Source organism: Argopecten irradians, chromosome 9 (genome assembly GCF_041381155.1).
Source record: "Argopecten irradians isolate NY chromosome 9, Ai_NY, whole genome shotgun sequence".
In the NCBI taxonomy this organism is placed as follows: domain Eukaryota; kingdom Metazoa; phylum Mollusca; class Bivalvia; order Pectinida; family Pectinidae; genus Argopecten; species Argopecten irradians.
The window spans coordinates 20,537,835-20,559,198 of record NC_091142.1 but is presented as its reverse complement, the minus strand read 5'-3'; the positions used below and the strand labels follow the sequence as shown (position 1 = coordinate 20,559,198).

General features: G+C 35.5%; 1 protein-coding gene across 1 annotated transcript in view; it reads left to right on the top strand.

Annotated features, from left to right (window-relative positions):
• The first annotated feature begins 325 nt into the window (after positions 1-325).
• LOC138331744 (E3 ubiquitin-protein ligase CHFR-like) overlaps positions 326-21,364 on the top strand; it is a 40,341-nt gene continuing 19,302 nt past the window's right edge. Inside the window, exons 1-12 of the mRNA XM_069279505.1 lie at positions 326-589; positions 730-826; positions 1,363-1,411; positions 1,799-1,862; positions 2,230-2,328; positions 4,180-4,238; positions 5,882-6,168; positions 6,998-7,073; positions 8,054-8,132; positions 8,624-8,688; positions 9,272-9,366; positions 12,600-12,659. Coding sequence (XP_069135606.1) covers positions 481-589; positions 730-826; positions 1,363-1,411; positions 1,799-1,862; positions 2,230-2,328; positions 4,180-4,238; positions 5,882-6,168; positions 6,998-7,073; positions 8,054-8,132; positions 8,624-8,688; positions 9,272-9,366; positions 12,600-12,659 — 1,139 coding nt within the window. The 5' untranslated portion in view covers positions 326-480. The remainder of the gene's footprint in view (positions 590-729; positions 827-1,362; positions 1,412-1,798; positions 1,863-2,229; positions 2,329-4,179; positions 4,239-5,881; positions 6,169-6,997; positions 7,074-8,053; positions 8,133-8,623; positions 8,689-9,271; positions 9,367-12,599; positions 12,660-21,364) is intronic.

Here is a 21,364-nt window from a genome sequence, read left to right as displayed (position 1 = left end):
ATGATATTCATTTGTTGTATAGACTAAGGTTAGTGGTGCTTCTCGGTGGTCAGTCTGAATCGGAGAGTACCTGGCCCGATACCAAACGGTGTCGGCTTATTCCAGGTTTTCGAGTACTACTGCGCTCTGGCCCTAAACCAGACATCTATCTGTCATAAATGTCCAAGTCTGGTGTAAGGGCCAGAATATCTCGGGCTAATTTTGCTCCGGAAAGGTAGTGGGCCTTTAAATGGATAAATTTTCGCTTAATTGAATTTTATATGAATGTGAATACAAGGTTAAGTAGCTACAATGTATATGTATATTCATTTTTCTACATGTACATTTTACATTATTGGTTCGGTTGATGATCTGTTGTAACTATAGTTTTGACGCGCAGGTAACGTAAAATGTATAGCACTTCCGGTTTTCAACATATCAACAAACTTGACTGATTGAATCTGAAAACTAGGGGTCTTTGGAGTAAAACTTGTTTAAAGTATGGAGGATGCAGTGGAGGGGTCGTGGGGGCAGCTTGTCAGTGTCACAGATGTTGACAGTTCGCCATACCCGTTAGTAGAAGACAAGTTTACAATCGGACGAGCCAGAGGTGAGAATCTTGCTGATCGTGCAAAACGTAAGCGGCCTCATTTCGACATAAGTTAACTCGACCACATTCTTTAAATTATATATACCTATACGCATAATGTACTCTTTATCTAACAAAGATTTGGAAATGTTTTATTTCAGATTGTGATATATCCTTGTCAAACAACAAACTTGTATCCGGGAGACACTGTCACATAGAAAAAGATGCTGAAGGAAAAGTGTGGTTATGCGATACAAGGTATATAAAACTATGGTAAAATGAAACTAGAAAATAGGATGTACTTATTTTAAATCATCTCGAATTATATCATGAAATTGTAACAAATTGGTTTCAAATAAACGAGTTACATTTAAATCAATGAAAAATACATGTGTAGGCATATAAGTATTGTTACATTTTTCAAGAAATATAATATACGTACAGTTGCTACATATTATCATATTTATATTTATGTGCTTCTTTTTTACATGTAGGTTAGTTATTGTCATAATGTATATATCTGTATAGCTATAGATTAGAACTCCATTAGTTATATATTAAAAACGAATTGATTTAAAATAAACGAATGAAAAATACATGTGTATACGATGTAATTATTGTTACATTTTTCAGGAAATATAATATACAGTTACATACATGTATTTAAGTACAATGCAATATATTTAAGTGTGTCTTGTAAGATTTTTAAACTTGTGGTTTAAATTTAGTTAAGACTGAGAATTTTCACGAATGTGACTTTAACAAATACAAATTGTATAAATGCATTTTTTTAGTACAAATGGCACCCTGCTGAATGTGACTGTCAAAATAACAAAAGGAAATGTAAGTGCGATATAGGTCATAACAAATAAATGGAAGTAAAAACTTAAAACGTTTAGATACTGTAAAAAAAATGAAAAGAATCATAGTCAGAAAATTTAGTTTTAAATCATTGCATGTTCTTTTTGTTAATTTTTAATGTCATTTAAAACGAATCATTTGGGTCATTACTAACTGATGAAAAGTTTTAACAATTTTTAAACTATGATTTAATATTTGATTTTTTTTTTAATTTTATGTTTGATTAAAGTAATTAAATAAGGCAAAATGCAGTTATAAGTAATGGTTGAGCAACCTCAATTCAAAGCAATGGTATATGCATTGATATGCAATAATAAGATGTACCTATTAAATCCTATTTACTACCATAAGTTTTGTTTTTGTTGACAGAAGAGAGAGCTAAATCATGGAGATGAATTCTTTGTTGTTTATAAGAGGGATGAAGATGATTTTAGTAAGTTTTTAAGCCTATGCTTCATTTTCAACTTTTAGATTTGCCATTTGATATACATGTAATTCATTTATAAGACAGATGAAGTGAAATTTAGATTACCATATTTGCTACATGTATACTTTCTGGTATTACATTTAGTAACCATTCTCTTGAAGGGCAATTGCTACAGGTACTGACCGTTGGTCAATATTTTTTCTCCAGATACTATCACTTTTATTCACCAATAGACTTGTCAGGAATAGGATGTTATACTTTAAAAAAAAACACACAATGCAATTATAACCATCCCTTGTTGAAAATACCAGATAAAGTTAAATACATGACATGCACCAAGGTATATATATCTAAACTGTGTTTTTCCTGCCAGATGTTGGATACATGTACCAGAACCTGGAGGAGCTACAAAAGGAGATGGACACCACACAGGATTACAGTTCTGGATACGAAATGGATGCAACACTTCTAGGTCAGCTTGTAATATTCCGTCTTTGTATATTAAAGAGTTACCTCCCATGTGGATAGGTATGCCATTGTGACGTCATGATTTTATCATACATGCCATACCTCCCGGCGTGAGACAAAACCTCCCGTATTTTAAAGCCTTTTATTGTCTCCCGGCAGGAGAGTCTAAATTCCCGATTTCTATAAACCCCTCCGTTTTATTTTCGTTGCCACATTTGTGTACATGCTAGGTTAATTTTAGCACGAGAGTAACAACTCCCTGACCCCCTGACCAACACCCAAGTGGCCCTAATTAGCAGCCTTGGGCTATTTCCACCTTGGCTTGTGGTGTCACTTTCACTCACGTCTGTGTATTACGTAAACTGAAGTCAAGCAGCCGATCGGCCGCCTAGAAAACAATCAGCTGGCCTTTCAATAAATTTTATGACTACAGCTAGTGAGCATTACAACAAAACAAATACTGCTTACAACTGTGAATGATTTACTTACGTTTTTAATGTTAAATAGGCCTATCTGTATTTGATGGATGTCACAAACTTTGCAATCGTAATGGCCGCCATTTTGGGTAATTGTAATAGATGATCCGGATTTTATAGAATTTCCGGATTTCCTAATAACCACGTTTTTAAAAATGGAAAAAGTATTATTTTCTTAGAATTCCTGTGTGAATTTATTTTTAGAAAAAAATATATTAATAATAAAAAATTATCAGTAGTAACTGAATCTAAATAAATAAAATTAAAAAGAAATTTACTTTTTTTCTCTCTCAGATTAAATTACATTTTGAATATTACTGTAACGATTCTGTTTTTTTTTTTAATTTAGTGCTTGTAAATTTAGAACTTAATCTAAGTTAATTATCCGTTATTGTGAAAGATTATTAAAAAGCCAAGTCTAATATTTCGAACAATAAAACTGCTCCAGAACTGGGTGTATATAGGGATGTGACTACTTTTGCAAAACCACACATTCCTTTATTTCAGTTAAATTCAATATGAATTCAGAATTTCATCATAAAAAAGCAGATATTTAATTTATTCATATATGTCGCGCGTATACCTCCCTCTTTTGAGACCAAAATCCCTCTAAATGGTTATCAATCTCCCTCTCCACCCCTAGAAAAATATGGCATGTATGTATGGTGATTTTATCAGTGAAACTCATGTCATTTTCTCTGAAATGTATGATGTTATACTCACCAACAAATGTTGACACAATCAAATCCTACCTGCAAGGGCAGATAACTCTGTAATATTCAAATACAGAAAATATATTTACGGTTAGTTTTAAATGAGAACTCCTAGCCATGATTTCTCCAATGAAACAAAAAGCATCAACTGAAATCAAAACTTCATTATCTTTTTTATGTTTTTAATTTTATTCATGATTTGGTCTGTTTTTGACTTCCGTTTGTTTTGAAAAATAAGGGGCGATGACTCTTTGAATTACTATCACAGTTTCTTCCAAGGACCATATATGTACAAGTTAGTACATGTGTTACTAATTTTGAATAAACTGATATCAACTAATCAGAAACTGTTATTGATGGTATATGGTACATACAAAACTTATAGTATTGTCAGTGTAGATGTCTGCTTATTTAGATACTTGCTTTGTCTGTCCTTGGGGCTGTGGTGGCCAAGTAGTTAAAATGTGCCGACATATAACTGCAAGCCCTCCACTTCTGAAATGCAAGTTCAAATTTCTCAGATGGGGCAGTTGCCAGGTACTGACTGCTCGTCAGTTGTTTTTCTCTTGGTACTCCAGTTTTCCTCCACCTGAAAACCTGGCATGTCCTTACGTGACCCTGGCTGATGATGTAAAACCTAACCAACTTTGTCTGTCCTTTTTACAGATGATTGTGTTAACATAGCAGATGAAGATGATGATGAGCAGAGTAAGAAGAGACCTTCTGTAAGGAAAATTCTAACTTAGTTTAGTGGACCCTCGATAATCTGGACACCTTCGTTCCCAGCCTAAACTGTCCGGATTACAAATTTTCTTGAGTGCTGAATTCAGTGTTCTTCGTCAATTACATTGTCATACATGAGTTACTGCCCTTGACCTTGTTATCGATGATAGGCTTTTATGTAATATATAGGTATAGTACTACATGTATAATAAATACTTCATTTATTAAGTTTTATAGGTGTTTTTTTTTTTTTCATATTTTAACGTTAGGAATATGAAATTAATGTATTTTTATTTTAAATGAAGAAACTGAAAGCCATTGTTAATTGTGTATGGTGTATGCATATAGCTAGGTACCCCACTCTTGATTTGTCGTATGGCAAATTATGTTTCAAAATGTCTAACCAAGGATCTACATGTATGTCTACATCCTTGGCAGAGGAAAACTATGATAGTAAATAGTTGTGAACCTTTTTTATGGGCTAATATAATTGTTTTTTTGTTTATTGTGTGTTTATATTCACCATTTCCACAAATCTTTGCTTTCTGACTTACAGACGTGTATAACAGTCACGTGCACATTCACGTATAACTTCGTGCACAATGTCACACACGTGTATATGGGATGTGCAGTAGCCTTTACATCATATACCATAGACGATAAATTCGAATAGATTCACATACATCTAAAATACTTAAAAAGTATTATTAATTTTTTGAGTATTATCTCACTTTATTGTACATGAAATGCAGAGCAATATATTCTGCATGTGAAACCAGTAATGTATCTACGGCATACGTACCCAAGCTCAAACTGAATGGTTAAAAATATATTGTGTACCTCAATTACCACACTGAAGTTTGATCTCCTATAGAAAACAGATGAACCGTTACATGACTGCATGTACCCGTGACAAAGGTGTTCAGGTAAACGCCCATGGTTATGACCTGGCAGCCATTGTTATCACAACACATACAGTGTCAAGTGGTAGTGTGTATTTTACACATGACTGTAGCTGGCCTTGGATTTTCTCGGCAAGTGGCGACAGAAAGTTGTCCCAATTGTTGCGGAAATTTATTAATGAAAATATCATTCCGTTCCCAAAATGGAGTTCCTGATTCGGAATCTGAATTTCCGGACTAATCATTTTAAATAAAATTACAGAAATCCATTCCCTGACATTTCTGTCAGGATTGTGTATTTTCTGGACTATCAGTGTCCAGATTATTGCGGGTCCATTATAGAAGAATTTCTAAGTAACACATTAGAGTCAGGGTCTGTGCGAGAAAACAAAAACAGAAATATTTATAGCATTTATGACTTATTCCATACTTTTCTTTCATTTACCTTCATTGCTGATAGATGTTTGTACAGGTCTGTACGTATACATATATGTTATATGGATGAGTGTCGGTGATGCTAAGACCTAAATGACACTCAATTTACCCTCTTCTACAAATCTAAAATATAATGTCCAATTAATCGAATTGTAGCCTCTGCTTTTAGAACAAAGCTCTTCAATCTATCAGCTAGATGATTGTCTAAGAAAATTTCTGTTAGAAAAGTGGAAATTGAGTTGTCCTCAAGTATTAAGTAAAACACTACATATGTGAAAATGACTTTAGTTGTTTTTTTCCAATGATAGGGGGAAGCAGAAATGTCTACCAATGAACCACCAGCTAAGCGAGTAAAAAAAGATATTCAAGAGGAGAAAACTCTTAAGGGGAAAGAGGAATCAGAAACTAAAGGAAGCCAGGAGAAGACAACTCTCGAGGATAAAAGTGATCAGAAAGAGACATCTTCAGCAGACAAAGGAAAGGAAAGCACCAGTAAATCTGCCGCTGGGTCTGGTGCCTGTTCGGATGGCCCTGACGAAATAGAGGAAGCCCTCATCTGTACAATATGTCAGGAACTTCTACACGACTGTATCAGGTCTGTGTAACACATAATACATTGTAATAGCTTTTGATTGATTGATTGATGGGGTTTAATGTATTTGTTCCGGTTATAACCAAACCTAGGACACCTGCAGTAATAACTTATTACATGTATTAATAACCAATGGGAACAGCACTAGCTTTCAAGTGACGAGGCTATTTCTTTCTCCCTCTGAAAACTTTTTCACAGAAAGAATTGCCTAGCTCATTTATTCTGATAGGAAAGAATTTCAAGCTTATTTTTATCTCTATGGTAATTTCACCCCAGAGAATAATTATGCTGGCTGGTTTATTCCGGTAGAGAGACAATTTACCAAGTTCTTTGGTTCTTTTCCCTCCTTTATAAATAATTATATATTTATAGAGGAATTTATGTGTTAGATGATTGTGTCTCCCCTTAATGAATGAGTTTTCTTTCTCTGTCAATGTTAGGCAGTTATGGACATAAGCTATTGTTTTTTCTCTACAAAGAAAGCAAAATAACCCCAACCCCCTCTCTGTTTCAGCAATTTTCACAGTTTATACACCATTTAGCCAAAAATACCTTAAATGATTGTAAATTCTAAATTCTTTTAGATATAACCTCATTTTGCTGTCACCAGTTATAAAGAAAATCAATTCATGAGACAGAAACGTTTTAAAAATTCAGTATTTTGGACTAAATATAAAAAAAGATATGTTGATAACAAACGAAAGTTCAAATATTACAGGAATTGAATGAACTTTCAATATCAATTTTAATCTAAATTGATAAATTGAAGGTTAAAACCAGCCATTGCATTTACATTTTTGTATATTTAATACATAACATGTTTGATTAACAGCCTACAGCCCTGCATGCACTCATTCTGTGCCGGATGCTACTCAGATTGGATGGACAGGTCAAACGAATGCCCCACGGTAAGTATTACTGTTATCAAATATCTTCCAGGCAGAATGTCAATTTCATTGCTTGTTTATGTTCACACATAATCGTACCTCTACAGTTATTCAGGAATGCAGTGTGGGTGGATATACTTCTATATTTATTTTCATGTTTTATTTTTAGAATTGAGATTCACAGCGGTCAACAGGCATGAAGGTCACTCTGATCTCAGACTAGCTACTAGAGTAGTATTCATTAACAGAGAGAGATAAATGCTTTGAAACCCTTCTTCTCTATAAATATAAGAGCTGTAACAGGTACAAAATGTTCACCCCAGATACCCATCTGTTGTAACCTGATCCATACTCGATTATCTGTACATGTAGCTTATAAGAGTAAAGTATCAGAACATTAAACATTGATAGTAAGATCAACAAATAACACCATTCTTCTTCTTACACAAAATATCAAAGGAAATGAATTATGGTTTACACAAAGTGTTAAATTTTTGTATACACATATATTATTACTTACAATATCTACATTTCAAATTAATATTTTTCTGTTGTCCATTCAATGTTTCTCGTAAGTAAGTATTTACTGTACATTGATGTAAGCCAAACTTACTTTGTGGATTCTTGCAATCGACAATCAGGCAAGAGTAAATGTTAACAGCATGTGAAACATGGCAACAATAAATCACTGAAACACTGTTACACTATAGAAAGGTGTGTCTAGAAAAAGGTACTTTGTAAAATAATTTATGTGTACTTGTCAGTCGGTAGTTGTTGCTAAAATAAAAAAATTTGGGTTCACTTTTTCCATCTCGGGTATGACTAAAACCCAACCCGTAATGGGTTACCCGGGTACTATTACAGCCCTAATAAAAATTAAGACCATTTTTCAAAAATAACTGCAATATTCAGGTGAGCAATACAGGCCGTCTTTGCCTCTTATTTGACAAATTTGTTAGTATCTGATTGGTGTCATATTGATGATTTTGTTTTCTATGAAGTGTCGTATGAAGGTGGACAGAATCAACAAGAACCACATCGTCAACAATCTGATAGAGGCTTATCTAAAGGAGAACCCTGGTAAGTCTGTTTAGAGTGATGATCATTACTTTTTTCTCCATGCAGGGACGTAGGTCTACATCCTTGATAACTCTTCATAATTATCTTGCTGAGTCATATTTGTCTGTTCTAGGCAAATAAATTAGGGTTGGCAACAGTTAACCGGTTACTGAGTCAGAAGTTCAAAAAAAAAAAAAAAAAAAAAAAACCTATATTATATATATACATATATAAACATTTGGCCCATTGCAGTAATTATTGTCCAACAAGAAACCCCATGTCTGCTTAATTTTGACACATGTACAGTATATATATCTATTGAATAGATGAAAACTTACCCCTTCATTATAATGATTTTTAGAACTTGCATGAACATATACTTGTACTCGTATGACAAATGCATGAAATCCTGCAGTTTGATATGTTGCACAAAATTTATGTGCCATTATTGAGATTTAGTAAAGGATAATAAAAACAAATGCAAATGGAGATGTTCTGTTTTAATTTTACAGGTAAAAAGAGAGATGAAGAAGATATAAAGGAGTTAGATGCTAAGAATAAAATATCAAGAGACATGGTATACAAAATTGTATTGTCTAGTTTTGTTGCATTGTCCATTTTCGTATTATGACATTTTTCAGTTATTTTGTATTACCTATTATTCAAATGATCAAATACTTATTATATTCAAATACAACATTAGACTGAAGTGCACATGAATTGTTGTTCTTGAAAGATGTAATGAAATAGTATTGTGGCACTGCATGTAGATACATATGTAGCATCGTCAGAAGCCCATAAGTCAACACTTTATCGGTTGTCTAGTTAGAGAAGTGACTCGTGGGTTTCCGCCGATGTGTAGATAGCTATATATCATAGAAAAAAAATAACTAATGTGGTATTGATATTTTGGCAAGTTCACATCAAGACACTTTGAAGTCTAACAACAAGACACAATGTACAGTTATGTATGTGTTGATGATGGCTGATTTCTGTTACACATTCATAATTAGGAAATACATTTGGTACAACTGTAAAATACAGCATTTGTTAAGCTGTAAATACAGCATTTCATATCTGCATTGACATTATTGTGAGCACATGTACGAAAATGTGAGAAGGTTTAGAGGTTTTTACGAATTTATTTCTGACAATTACAGTTATACCCAGGACATACTAATCGTCCGACAATATTTGACAGCTCAGATAGTGATTCGTCACGTTCGCGTTCCCCCAGTCCATCGCCTCTTTTCACGTAAGTATCTATAGAACTAAAACATGTTGCACAAAAACTCATCATAATGCTTCTTGCGGCTGTATTATATATTGTAAGTAAAGACTACTCATTATAAAGGGATTAGCTCCCCTGAAAATGGATATTTATGCATGTTCTCCTTATTAGGGGTATAGTGTATGTTTTCTGTAGGATATCTGTTGTGTTTTTCCAATTAGTATATATGAGTAAAGGAAATAAATATGTATTGTATGACTTCCATCTTTGCATATTACAGAGTTAACTCCCTTCCGGGTTTGTATCCATTGTGACGTCATTTCTTTGTGAGTGCAACTCACATTGTTTTTTCCAAAAAAGTATGATGCTACGCTCGAAAACACATGATGTCACAATCAATACCTGCCTGCAAGGGAAGATAACTCTGTAATATGCAAATACAGAAAAGATAAGCAAAATACATGAGTGTCAATAGATAAATGTAGGAGTGCGGAAATCAGAGGACATGCTACAAGTGCTGCCTAGTTGTGGGTTTTAACCATGATAAAGAGCTATACTTTGTCCATATATTTGTATAGGGAATATATTTTAATTCCTTTTTAAGACAGTTGTACCAAATTGGCTGAAGATAGTAAATGATAACTGCAAATGGGTCCCATTCAGAATTATTGCCACAAAGTTTTTAAATTGAGTACAAGTTATGATACCAATTGAGAATTCACATTTTCTTACATATAGTATTTTTAAGCTTACCTGGCCTAAAGGGCCGGTGAGCTTATGTCATGGCGCGGCGTCCGCCGTCCGTCGTCCGTCCGTCCGTCCGTCCGTCCGTCCCGTCCGTCCATCAACATTTCCTTTAAATCGCTACTAGTCATAGAGTTCTGCATGGATTGTAACCAAATTTGGCCACAAGGGGAAATAGAGGTTAATTCTTTAAATTGCTACTTGTCCTAGAGTTCTGCATGGATTGTAACCAAAATTAGCCACAAACATCCTTGGGGGAGGGGGAACAGAACTTGTATATATTTTGGCTCTGACCCCCCGGGGGCAGGAGGGGCGGGGCCCAATAGGGGAAATAGAGGTAAATTCTTTAAATCGCTACTTGTCCTAGAGTTCTGCATGGATTGTAACCAAAATTAGCCACAAACATCCTTGGGGGAAGGGGAACAGAACTTGTATAAATTTTGGCTCTGATCCCCCGGGGGCAGGAGGGGCGGGGCCCAATAGGGGAAATAGAGGTAAATCCTTTAAATCGCTATAAGTCATAGAGTGTTGAATGGAATGTAACCAAATTTTTGCCACAAACATCCTTGGGGGAAGGGGAACAGAACTTGTATAAATTTTGGCTCTGGTCCCCCGGGGGCAGGAGGGGCGGGGCCCAATAGGGGAAATAGAGGTAAATCCTTTAAATCGCTACTAGTCATAGAGTTCTACATGAATTGTAACCAAATTTGGCCACAAACATCCTTTTTGGAAGTGGAACAGAACTTGTATAAATTTTGGCTCTGACCCCCCGGGGGCAGGAGGGGCGGGGCCCAATAGGGGAAATAGAGGTAAATCCTTTAAATCGCTACTAGTCATAGAGTTCTGCATGGATTGTAACCAAATTTGGCCACAAACATCCTTGGGGGAAGGGGAACAGAACTTGTATAAATTTTGGCTCTGACCCCCCGGGGGCAGGAGATGTGGGGCCCAATAGGGGAAATAGAGGTAAATCCTATAAATCGCTACTTGTCCTAGAGTTCTGCATGGAATGTAACCAAATTTGGCCACAAACATTGTTGGGGGAAGGGAACAGAACTTGTATAAATTTTGGCTCTGACCCCCGGGGGCAGGAGGGGCGGGGCCTAATAGGGGAAATAGAGGTAAATCCTTTAAATCGCTACTTGTCCTAGAGTTCTGCATGGATTGTAACCAAATTTGGCCACAAATATCCTTGGGGGAGGGGGAACAGAACTTGTATAAATTTTGGCTCTGACCCCCCGGGGGCAGGAGGGGCAGGGCCCAATAGGGGAAATAGAGGTCAATCCTTTAAATCGCTTCTTGTCCTAAAGTGTTGCATTGATTGTAACCAAAATTAGCCACAAAATCCTTGGGGGAAGGGGAACAGAAATTGTATAAATTTTGGCTCTGACCCTCCTGGGGCAGGAGGAGCGGGGCCCAATAGGGTTAATAGAGCTAAATCCTTTAAATCGCTACTTGTCATAGAGTTCTACATGGATTGTAGCCAAATTTGGCCACAAACAACTTTTTTGGAAGGGGAACAGGACTTGTATAAATTTTGGCTCTGTTCCCGGGAGGCTGGAGAGGTGGAGCCCAATAGGGGAAATAGAGGTAAATCCTTTAAATCGCTACTAGTCATAGAGTTCTGCATGGAATATAACCAAATTTCGCCAGAAATATCCTTGGGGGAAGGGGAACAGAACTTGAATAAATTTTGACTCTGACCCCCCGGGGCAGGAGGGGCGGGGCTGCGGGGCCCAATAGGGGAAATAGAGGTAAATCCTTTAAATCGCTACTAGTCATAGAGTTCTACATGGATTGTAGCCAAATTTGGCCACAAACAACTTTTTTGGAAGGGGAACAGGACTTGTATAAATTTTGGCTCTGGCCCCCAGGGGCTGGAGGGGTGGGGCCCAATAGGGGAAATAGAGGTAAATCCTTTAAATCGCTACTAGTCATAGAGTTCTGCATGGAATGTAACCAAATTTGGCCAGAAATATCCTTGGGAGAATAAGAACTGAGTTTATATAAATTTTGGCTCTGGTCCCCGGGGGCAGGAGGGGCAGGGCCCAATAGGGGAATTATAGGTAAATCCTATAAATTGATACTTGTCCAAGAGTTCTGCATGGATTGTAACCAAATTTGGCCACAAACATCCTTTTTGGAAGGGGAACAGAACTTGTATAAATTTTGGCTCTGACCCCCCAGGGGCAGGACGGATTGGGCCCAATAGGGGAAGTAGAGGTAAATCCTATAAATCGCTACTTGTCCTAGAGTTTTGCTTGAATTGTGACCAAATTTGGCCATAAACATCCTTGGGGGAAGGGGAACAATACTTGTATAAATTTTGGCTCTGACCCCCTGGGGGCAGGAGGGGTGGGGGCCCAATAGGGGATTTAGAGGTTAATATTAAAATTCCTTTACAAAAGAAACAATGAACCTTATTCAGAACATTACTTGGCATTTCAAACCAGGTGAGCGATACAGGCCCTCTGGGCCTCTTGTTTATTTATATAATTATTTTTGTGTACTAGGCACAACCCAGCTCCTGCCCCTCTTCATGGATTTGGCACCCCTTTCTTCGGAACTATCAGGTATTTGTCTACAAATAGATTTAAGGCAGATAAATAGCAATAAAATTATCACCATATTCTACGTAACAAGCAGATAGATAGGATACTTAAATATGGAGAGGGTGAAGAATGACACCAAACATATTAGAGCTTTCACAGAACTATGAGATGAATTGTAATTTAATTATCAGAAGTTTAGAAATTTGATAATATATTATACCAAATTATAACTTATATGATATAATTTATAACATGGCGACGAATGTTATAAAATTAATTCACAAATCAATTTGCAAAAATCACATCCAAATATCATAATAGTAAGCTTCACTGGTAACCCAAAATGTGTTAATCTTGCCGAAACTTGTTAGAATAACGGCAGAATACTAATTTTTAACAAGTTTTGGCAGGATTAACATATGTGCTTTTTTATTCAGTATTAACCCTTTATATTAAGACTTTTCCTCCGAATTCCAATTCGATCAATAAAATTAAGTATTTCTGCCGTAAAATTAAGTATTTTTCTGTCCGCCGTGGATCGTGACGGCTGACGGCCGAATAACAGAGGGTATCAGTCACAATATACCCAACTTCGTTACGTGCACGGCTATTTATTGCTACATTGTCGGAGGTTGGGAATCGACAAACTTTTCCGATGCGACGGTGAAATTAACAGATTCGGCGATAGAATTAAGAGTTTCTGCGTTTATATTCAGTGTTTCTGCGTTTATATTCAATGTTTCTGCGCTAATATTAACACATTTCGTCGCTTACATCGAGCGGGGCGCGCCCGAGCCGTGACGGCCGAGCACACGGCTTACACAGGTAAACTTTACCTTGTGAAACGAGACTTACAGTACGTACAGCCGATTGTACCTGTAAAATAATTATGTTTACAATTCTCTTTTCCCCTTTAAAAATACATATATCCTCATTATCCTATTCTACTATCTTTTGTTGTTTTCTTTCCCGCGTCTCGTCATTTGAGCTATGCATTTTGCACCTTTTTTTCGGAAGAGTTCCGATACGAGCGGTAACAAATGAATAACTGTCTAGGTTATGTGTAAAATATGTGTATATACACGGGGATTAACTATGACAAACAAATTATGTGTTTGATTATGTGCAATTACATGTATGTATATTCTTCTCACAAATTTGAATTGTTGACGATATTAAAGATAGTTTTTTCATTAAGATCATCATTTTTTTCATGATCTTTCATTAAAAAATATTTTTGATGAATCTGGTCAGTCAAATATCTTCCTCAATGAAATACAAATGATTAATAGTTTTTATAAAAGTTTTATGAAACAGCGCCTTCAAGATCAGTTCACACAAAAATGGTTCTCAGATGTGGAAAATTCCTCAAGAGGGCAAACTTATCTAATATATAAAAAAAAATTTAGATTTGAAAAGTATCTTATAAAATTATCGGAAATGTATATATAACTAAATTCCGTACATCAAATTTAAAAATTCCAATTGAGACTGGAAGATGGTGTAATGTTGAGAAACGTGAAAGAATATGCCATTTATGCAATGAAAATATCGGGGATGAATTTCACTATCTTTTTGTATGTAAACACGAAGAAATAAAAAATATACGTATTAAATATATCCCACAGCATTATTATAGTAATCCCAGTCTTCATAAAATGGGTGGCCTTATAGGTATTTGTAATATCCAATTATTGAAGAAGGTGTCTCTATTCATTAGAAAAATGATGGTATTTTTGTAGATGTGAATAAAAGCTATGATAGTAGTACGGTATAAGTATTAATTTCCAAATTAATTGTCCATATTTTAGTAATTGGTAATGATATATATTGTCCATCCTGCCACGTGCAGTTAAAAATGTAACTTGTATTTTTATAATCCACGTAACACATTTAAATGTGTCTGGGAGACTATAATAAAATTTTTGAAAGATATTTTGCTGTTGCCTTTAATTGTAAAATGCTGATTAAGTGTTATACATAATGATCTGCTTTTCAGGTTTGCTGAATTGATTTGATATACATAAAACGACTGATATCATATTCTGGTAATATTTGATGTACTTTGTTGCATGTAATTCCAGTATTTATTTATTTCTGCGTTTATATTCAATGTTTCTCCGTTTATATTCAATGTTTCTGCGTTTATATCAACACATTTCGTCGCTTACATCGAGCGGGCGCGCGGCCGAGCCGTGACGCAAGGTAAGCCTAGTACTATACATGTATACAGCATATATACGTATACGTTAGATCTACAATTTGAGTAGCTAGAAATTGAATAAGTAATCAGGGAATCGAATAAGTAATAGGGAATCGAATAAGTAATGGGCCCTTAATGAGCAATTAAAAGGTCAACTAGATTATTGTGATGCATAATAATGCATTTTGAACCATTTCTGATGGTAATTAGTAGCTAGGAATTGAATAAGTAATCAGGGAATCGAATAAGTAATCAGGGAATCGAATAAGTAATGGGCCCTTAATGAGCAATTAAAAGGTCAACTAGATTATTGTGATGCATAATAATGCATTTTGAACCATTTCTGATGGTAATTAGTAGCTAGGAATTGAATAAGTAATCAGGGAATCGAATAAGTAATCAGGGAATCGAATAAGTAATGGGCCCTTAATGAGCAATTAAAAGGTCAACTAGATTATTGTGATGCATAATAATGCATTTTGAACCATTTCTGATGGTAATTAGTAGCTAGGAATTGAATAAGTAATCAGGGAATCGAATAAGTAATCAGGGAATCGAATAAGTAATGGGCCCTTAATGAGCAATTAAAAGATCAACTAGATTATTGTGATGCATAATAATGCATTTTGAACCATTTCTGATGGTAATTAGTAGCTAGGAATTGAATAAGTAATCAGGGAATCGAATAAGTAATCAGGGAATCGAATAAGTAATGGGCCCTTAATGAGCAATTAAAAGGTCAACTAGATTATTGTGATGCATAATAATGCATTTTGAACCATTTCTGATGGTAATTAGTAGCTAGGAATTGAATAAGTAATCAGGGAATCGAATAAGTAATCAGGGAATCGAATAAGTAATGGGCCCTTAATGAGCAATTAAAAGGTCAACTAGATTATTGTGATGCATAATAATGCATTTTGAACCATTTCTGATGGTAATTAGTAGCTAGAAATTGAATAAGTAATCAGGGAATCGAATAAGTAATCAGGGAATCGAATAAGTAATGGGCCCTTATTGAGCAATTAAAAGGTCAACTAGATTATTGTGATGCATAATAATGCATTTTGAACCATTTCTGATGGTAATTAGTAGCTAGAAATTGAATAAGTAATCAGGGAATCGAATAAGTAATCAGGGAATCGAATAAGTAATGGGCCCTTAATGAGCAATTAAAAGGTCAACTAGATTATTGTGATGCATAATAATGCATTTTGAACCATTTCTGATGGTAATTAGTAGCTAGGAATTGAATAAGTAATCAGGGAATCGAATAAGTAATCAGGGAATCGAATAAGTAATGGGCCCTTAATGAGCAATTAAAAGGTCAACTAGATTATTGTGATGCATAATAATGCATTTTGAACCATTTCTGATGGTAATTAGTAGCTAGGAATTGAATAAGTAATCAGGGAATCGAATAAGTAATCAGGGAATCGAATAAGTAATGGGCCCTTAATGAGCAATTAAAAGGTCAACTAGGTTATTGTGATGCATAATAATGCATTTTGAACCATTTCTGATGGTAATTAGTAGCTAGAAATTGAATAAGTAATCAGTGAATCGAATAAGTAATCAGGGAATCGAATAAAGTAATGGAATAAGGAACTGGGAACTAGGAATCAACTTCACGGAGGTTCTAATAAAGCCATTTCCAGCATAAACTAAAAAATTATCATTTTTGACTACACAAATCCTTTAAATATATCACGGAATTATAAATGCTTATAAATCCTTGTATATATGTAATTGTGTTCCGTATTTTATTAACACTTTTTGAACTTGATTTAGGCCTAATAGTTATCGGACTAACGCACCATTTTATCATAATAAAAATGTAAATGTGTACAGATTACCGAGTACCCGGATGTACTGTTACATGAATCTCCTAAAAGTGCTGACTTGCAATATGGCGTGTGTGTCAATGATTATATATATATAAAGTCAAGGGAATGTATTATATATGCCGATTCATAAATAATTGGTACTGAAACCGCCCCCATTTTGTATCCCAACATCGTCAAAAGTATCATCAAGGATTTATAAGTGAGAACTGTCTCTTTACCCTACTAAACACCACGCGTAACGCTAGACCAAGGACGTATGTGAGTCTCACTTATAAATCCTTGGCTAGACGAACCGGGAAATCGAGTCCAACGAAACACCAATGTAAAGTTAATAAAATTTCACAACGTTTAGTACTTGCTTTAAGGACGGAAGATTTAGAAGATATGTCTTAAATTTTTGTTTAAAAAAAAAACAACTCATGAAATGACGCTTCAGAAAGTAAGACGGTAACCCTCGCACCCACAAGCTACATCAAAGGCTGCGCCGGCGGATATTAACGGAAAATCAGTCGTCGCCCAACGTCACGGTCAGTACACAAACGCAAAAGCTCCTACGTCGTACTTGCCCAAAACCCAGCGTGACTTATTCACCTCACATACGTCCTTGGTATCATCAAGGATGTATTTTAGACAAAAATCCTTAGTATAATATTATCATCTTATTATAAGCGACCGCGGTGTGAAAAAGTGCTCACAGAAATTAGACATACACTACATATGACACTATATATACTATGGTCTCATTAAATTATTAGGTAGCTGTATGACTGTGTTTCTGGTGTTAAAAATCATACACATATGATCGCATTGAAAAAGTGTATACAACTATCGTCGGCCATTTTTCTCACTTCGAGCTCCCCAAAATGCATACGCATCCCCTTCGTAACCCCGCCGCAGGGTACCGCTAGCTAGCTCCTACCCGTGGTGTCAGGATGGCCCCAAGCAATATAGCTAAATTTGTCCACGGCGTCCGTTATCTGTGGAGTTAATTAGTCGGATGACACGTGTGCGGTACACAGTACACCTGAGAGGTGTATCTATAGCGACAACATATAAGTAAATGTACAGGTAATATAATGCACCTGACAGAGAGAGAAGAACATATACTGGCAATAAGTTTTTTTTTTTTTTTGTAAAGTTCATTCTTTGTAAACCCCCATTAAAGTGTACTGGGTTAAAAAGGGTCTTCCCGAACTTCACTGACAATCTAGTCTCTGTCTTTCGTTGATTAGCATTTTGAGTATATAATTTTTAACAAATGTATAGCACAGTGATCGTTCATATGATATTTTATGTTTATCATAGTGACGTTGTGTATCGATTACATCACGCACTAAATATAGCCTTGAAAAAATTGCTAGCCGTTGGTCGGTTTGTGTTGACACAATATTCCATGTAAATGTGTATTTTATGGTGTAATAAATAACATGCCAGCTATGATAACTCCCAATAACTGGGTTTCGAAAGGTGTGCTCTTAAACTGTAAATTGTATGAAAATTCTGTTATTATGTGACCTTCTTATTAGTGCTTTATTCGATTCTTGCCATGACGGTTCATCAGGATATCTATTCAAACCAATATTATTTTCACTTTTGTGTCTCATTTTTAGAAATAAGATATGATGATTAATACAGACACCGGTATATCCCGATGTCATTTCCTATAACGAGTTGTACATAGATCTAACAAATATCCCCAGCTAACCAGTTGCTTTTAAAGACGTTTTTAATATTGTCCAGTGATAGTAATATTAGGAAAAAACCCTTTTAAAGATATTTTTAGGTGTAACGACGTCACGAGTATAAAAATGCATACTGAATCAGAAACGTATAAAAAATTAATGTATGTCGTTAAGTTTCAGATTCAATAAGTTAATCGACAAAGAAATAATGATTTTAAAAAATTCGTTGAAACCTCACTACCATTATGTGTAAACTGGAATATGAAGAAATGTACACGTTTTATCATTTAACCAATCGATGAATACAGCTCCCTATACTACTCTCCTTATGGTCGTATCCAGAGTACCTCTCTTTGACGACACAAAAGAAATCATACATGACCAAGCTAAGTTCGCTTCGTTGTAATAACATAGGCCTGGGCATGGCCTCGTAATTAGGGTAGTAGTAAAAACCTTTACCATAACACTGACTAATTAGCAAAGACAGTATATCACCATTGTTTATTTAAGTCAAACATGTAATTATGTAATATCAAATAAAAAAAAAAACAATTGTGAGAAAGAGTGATCCTTTTAATGACCAATTAAACTTCCTAATTGCCGGAATCTTGTTTTGATTTTATAGTCTTTGTCATTCCGACAAAAATATCAGTGGCCAAGGCTATAAATACTCCCTCACACAATCCTTATAGTATCATACAACATGAATACCTTTTAAGAAGCAACCTACCGATACCTGTCCAGCGACACTAAGAAGACCTGCATCCTCGGTCACAGCTTTATCAGACGCCTCATCGCCCGATGGAGAAAAGAAGAAATACCACTACCCAATTGGTCATTCCATGCCTTCGGACGAGGTGGTTTGAAGCTTCGACAGCTGAGAGACATCGTACTAGCCGAAGATTTTTCCATCTATCACTCCGTCTTTGTACAGATAGGCGAAAATGACATCGCTGACCAGTCAACGGCCCGTACAATTGGACTTCTTCAAGAAATCCATCAACTGTTTATCGCCCAGGGTGTAGAAGTGGTGATGTTCGGCGAGCTTTTTCCGAGACACGATCGCAAATTCAACAAGCCGCATCACTTATCAACAGAATGATGAAGAAACAACACCCTGACATCATTTGCCAACACGACAGAGACTTGTTGAAGACAACCTCAATCCGAGCTAAAGATGGTACACACCTGAAACCGTCGGCGGAAGTTGCTTTCTCCAACAGCATTGACCGGGCCATCAGACACATGAGGGCTTGATCTTATAATCAGCCAATCCTTTATAAAAAAAAAGCCATTTTCATGGCTACCCAAATATCACAAAAAGACCCATGAACACTCGAAAATACGCATTTATATATTACGAATTATATATCTTTAGCATGAATAAAAACAACTGAAAATTGACACGTGTATACTATTTATAATTTTATGATAAATAATTGACGAATACTTCTTAAAACAAAACATGTATTTAATCAGAAACATATATGTATAATTGTTTCTGACAATATGAATTAAATTTTATCGTATTAGTTCACCAGTTAAGTTTGGCCTCTATACTGGCATTACGTGCAACAAAGTACATCAAATAATTACCAGAATATGATATCGGTCGTTTAATGTATATCAAATCAATTCAGCAAACCTGAAAAGCAGATCATTATGTATAACACTTAATCAGCATTTTACAATTAAAGGCAACAGCAAAACGTCTGTAAATAACAAATATTTATTCATTTTATGGAAAACGATCTTATTTTAATATCGTCAACAATTCAAATTTGTGAGAAGAATATATACATACATGTAATTGCACATAATCAAACACATAGTTTGTTTGTCATAGTTAATCTCCGTGTACATTTGTTACCGCTCATATCGGAACTCTTCCGAAAAAAAGATGCAAAATGCATAGCTCAAATGACGAGACGCGGGAAAGAAAACAACAAAATATACATGTAGACTGGTTCCCGCCTCAGTTACCTCCCTTGCGTACGCTTCACTGAGGACCGGTAGCGAGTAGCCATCTTGAGTGGGAATTCCAACTCCAGAGTAGTGCGCATCATTTCTGCGCATGATATGTCATCATGGAGACGGCTACTTCCGTTAAGAGAAAATAACGTCATTAACGTCGTTCCTATGAACACTCTAAACTCTGTTAGCACGAAATGATTTCAAAACTTAAGGTCTTATTTACTTTTGTTTATATATCGTTCAAATAAATTATTTATTCTTTACGTTAAGATCCGTCGCTTCGTGCGTAAAGGGGTTTCCCAAAGTGATGCCAGCGAACCGGATATGTAGATTGACCAATCAAAAAAATCATCATGGTTACCCGCTACCGGTCCCTAGTGAGCGGAGCGCAGCCTAGCGGAGAGTAGAGAACTAAGGGAAGGGAACCAGTCTAGGCGTAAGTCCGATGTAGGAGAATATGATAATTATGGTATATGTATTTTGAAAGGGGAAAAGAGAATTGTAAACATAATTGTTTTTCAGGTACAATCGGCTGGCGGCTGTACGTACTGTAAGTCTCGTTTCACAAGGTAAAGTTTACCCGTGTAAGCCGTGTGCTCGGCCGTCACGGCTCGGCGCGCCCGCTCGATGTAAGCGACGAAATGTGTTAATATTAGCGCAGAAACATTGAATATAAACGCAGAAACATTGAATATAAACGCAGAAATAAATAAATACTGGAATTACGTGCCACAAAGTACATCAAATATTACCAGAATATGATATCGGTCGTTTAATGTATATCAAATCAATTCAGCAAACCTGAAAAGCAGATCATTATGTATAACACTTAATCAGCATTTTACAATTAAAGGCAACAGCAAAATATCTTTCAAAACGTCTGTAAATAACAAATATTTATTTATTTTATGGAAAACGATCTTATTTTAATATCGTCAACAATTCAAATTTGTGAGAAGAATATACATACATGTAATTGCACATAATCAAACACATAATTTGTTTGTCATAGTTAATCCC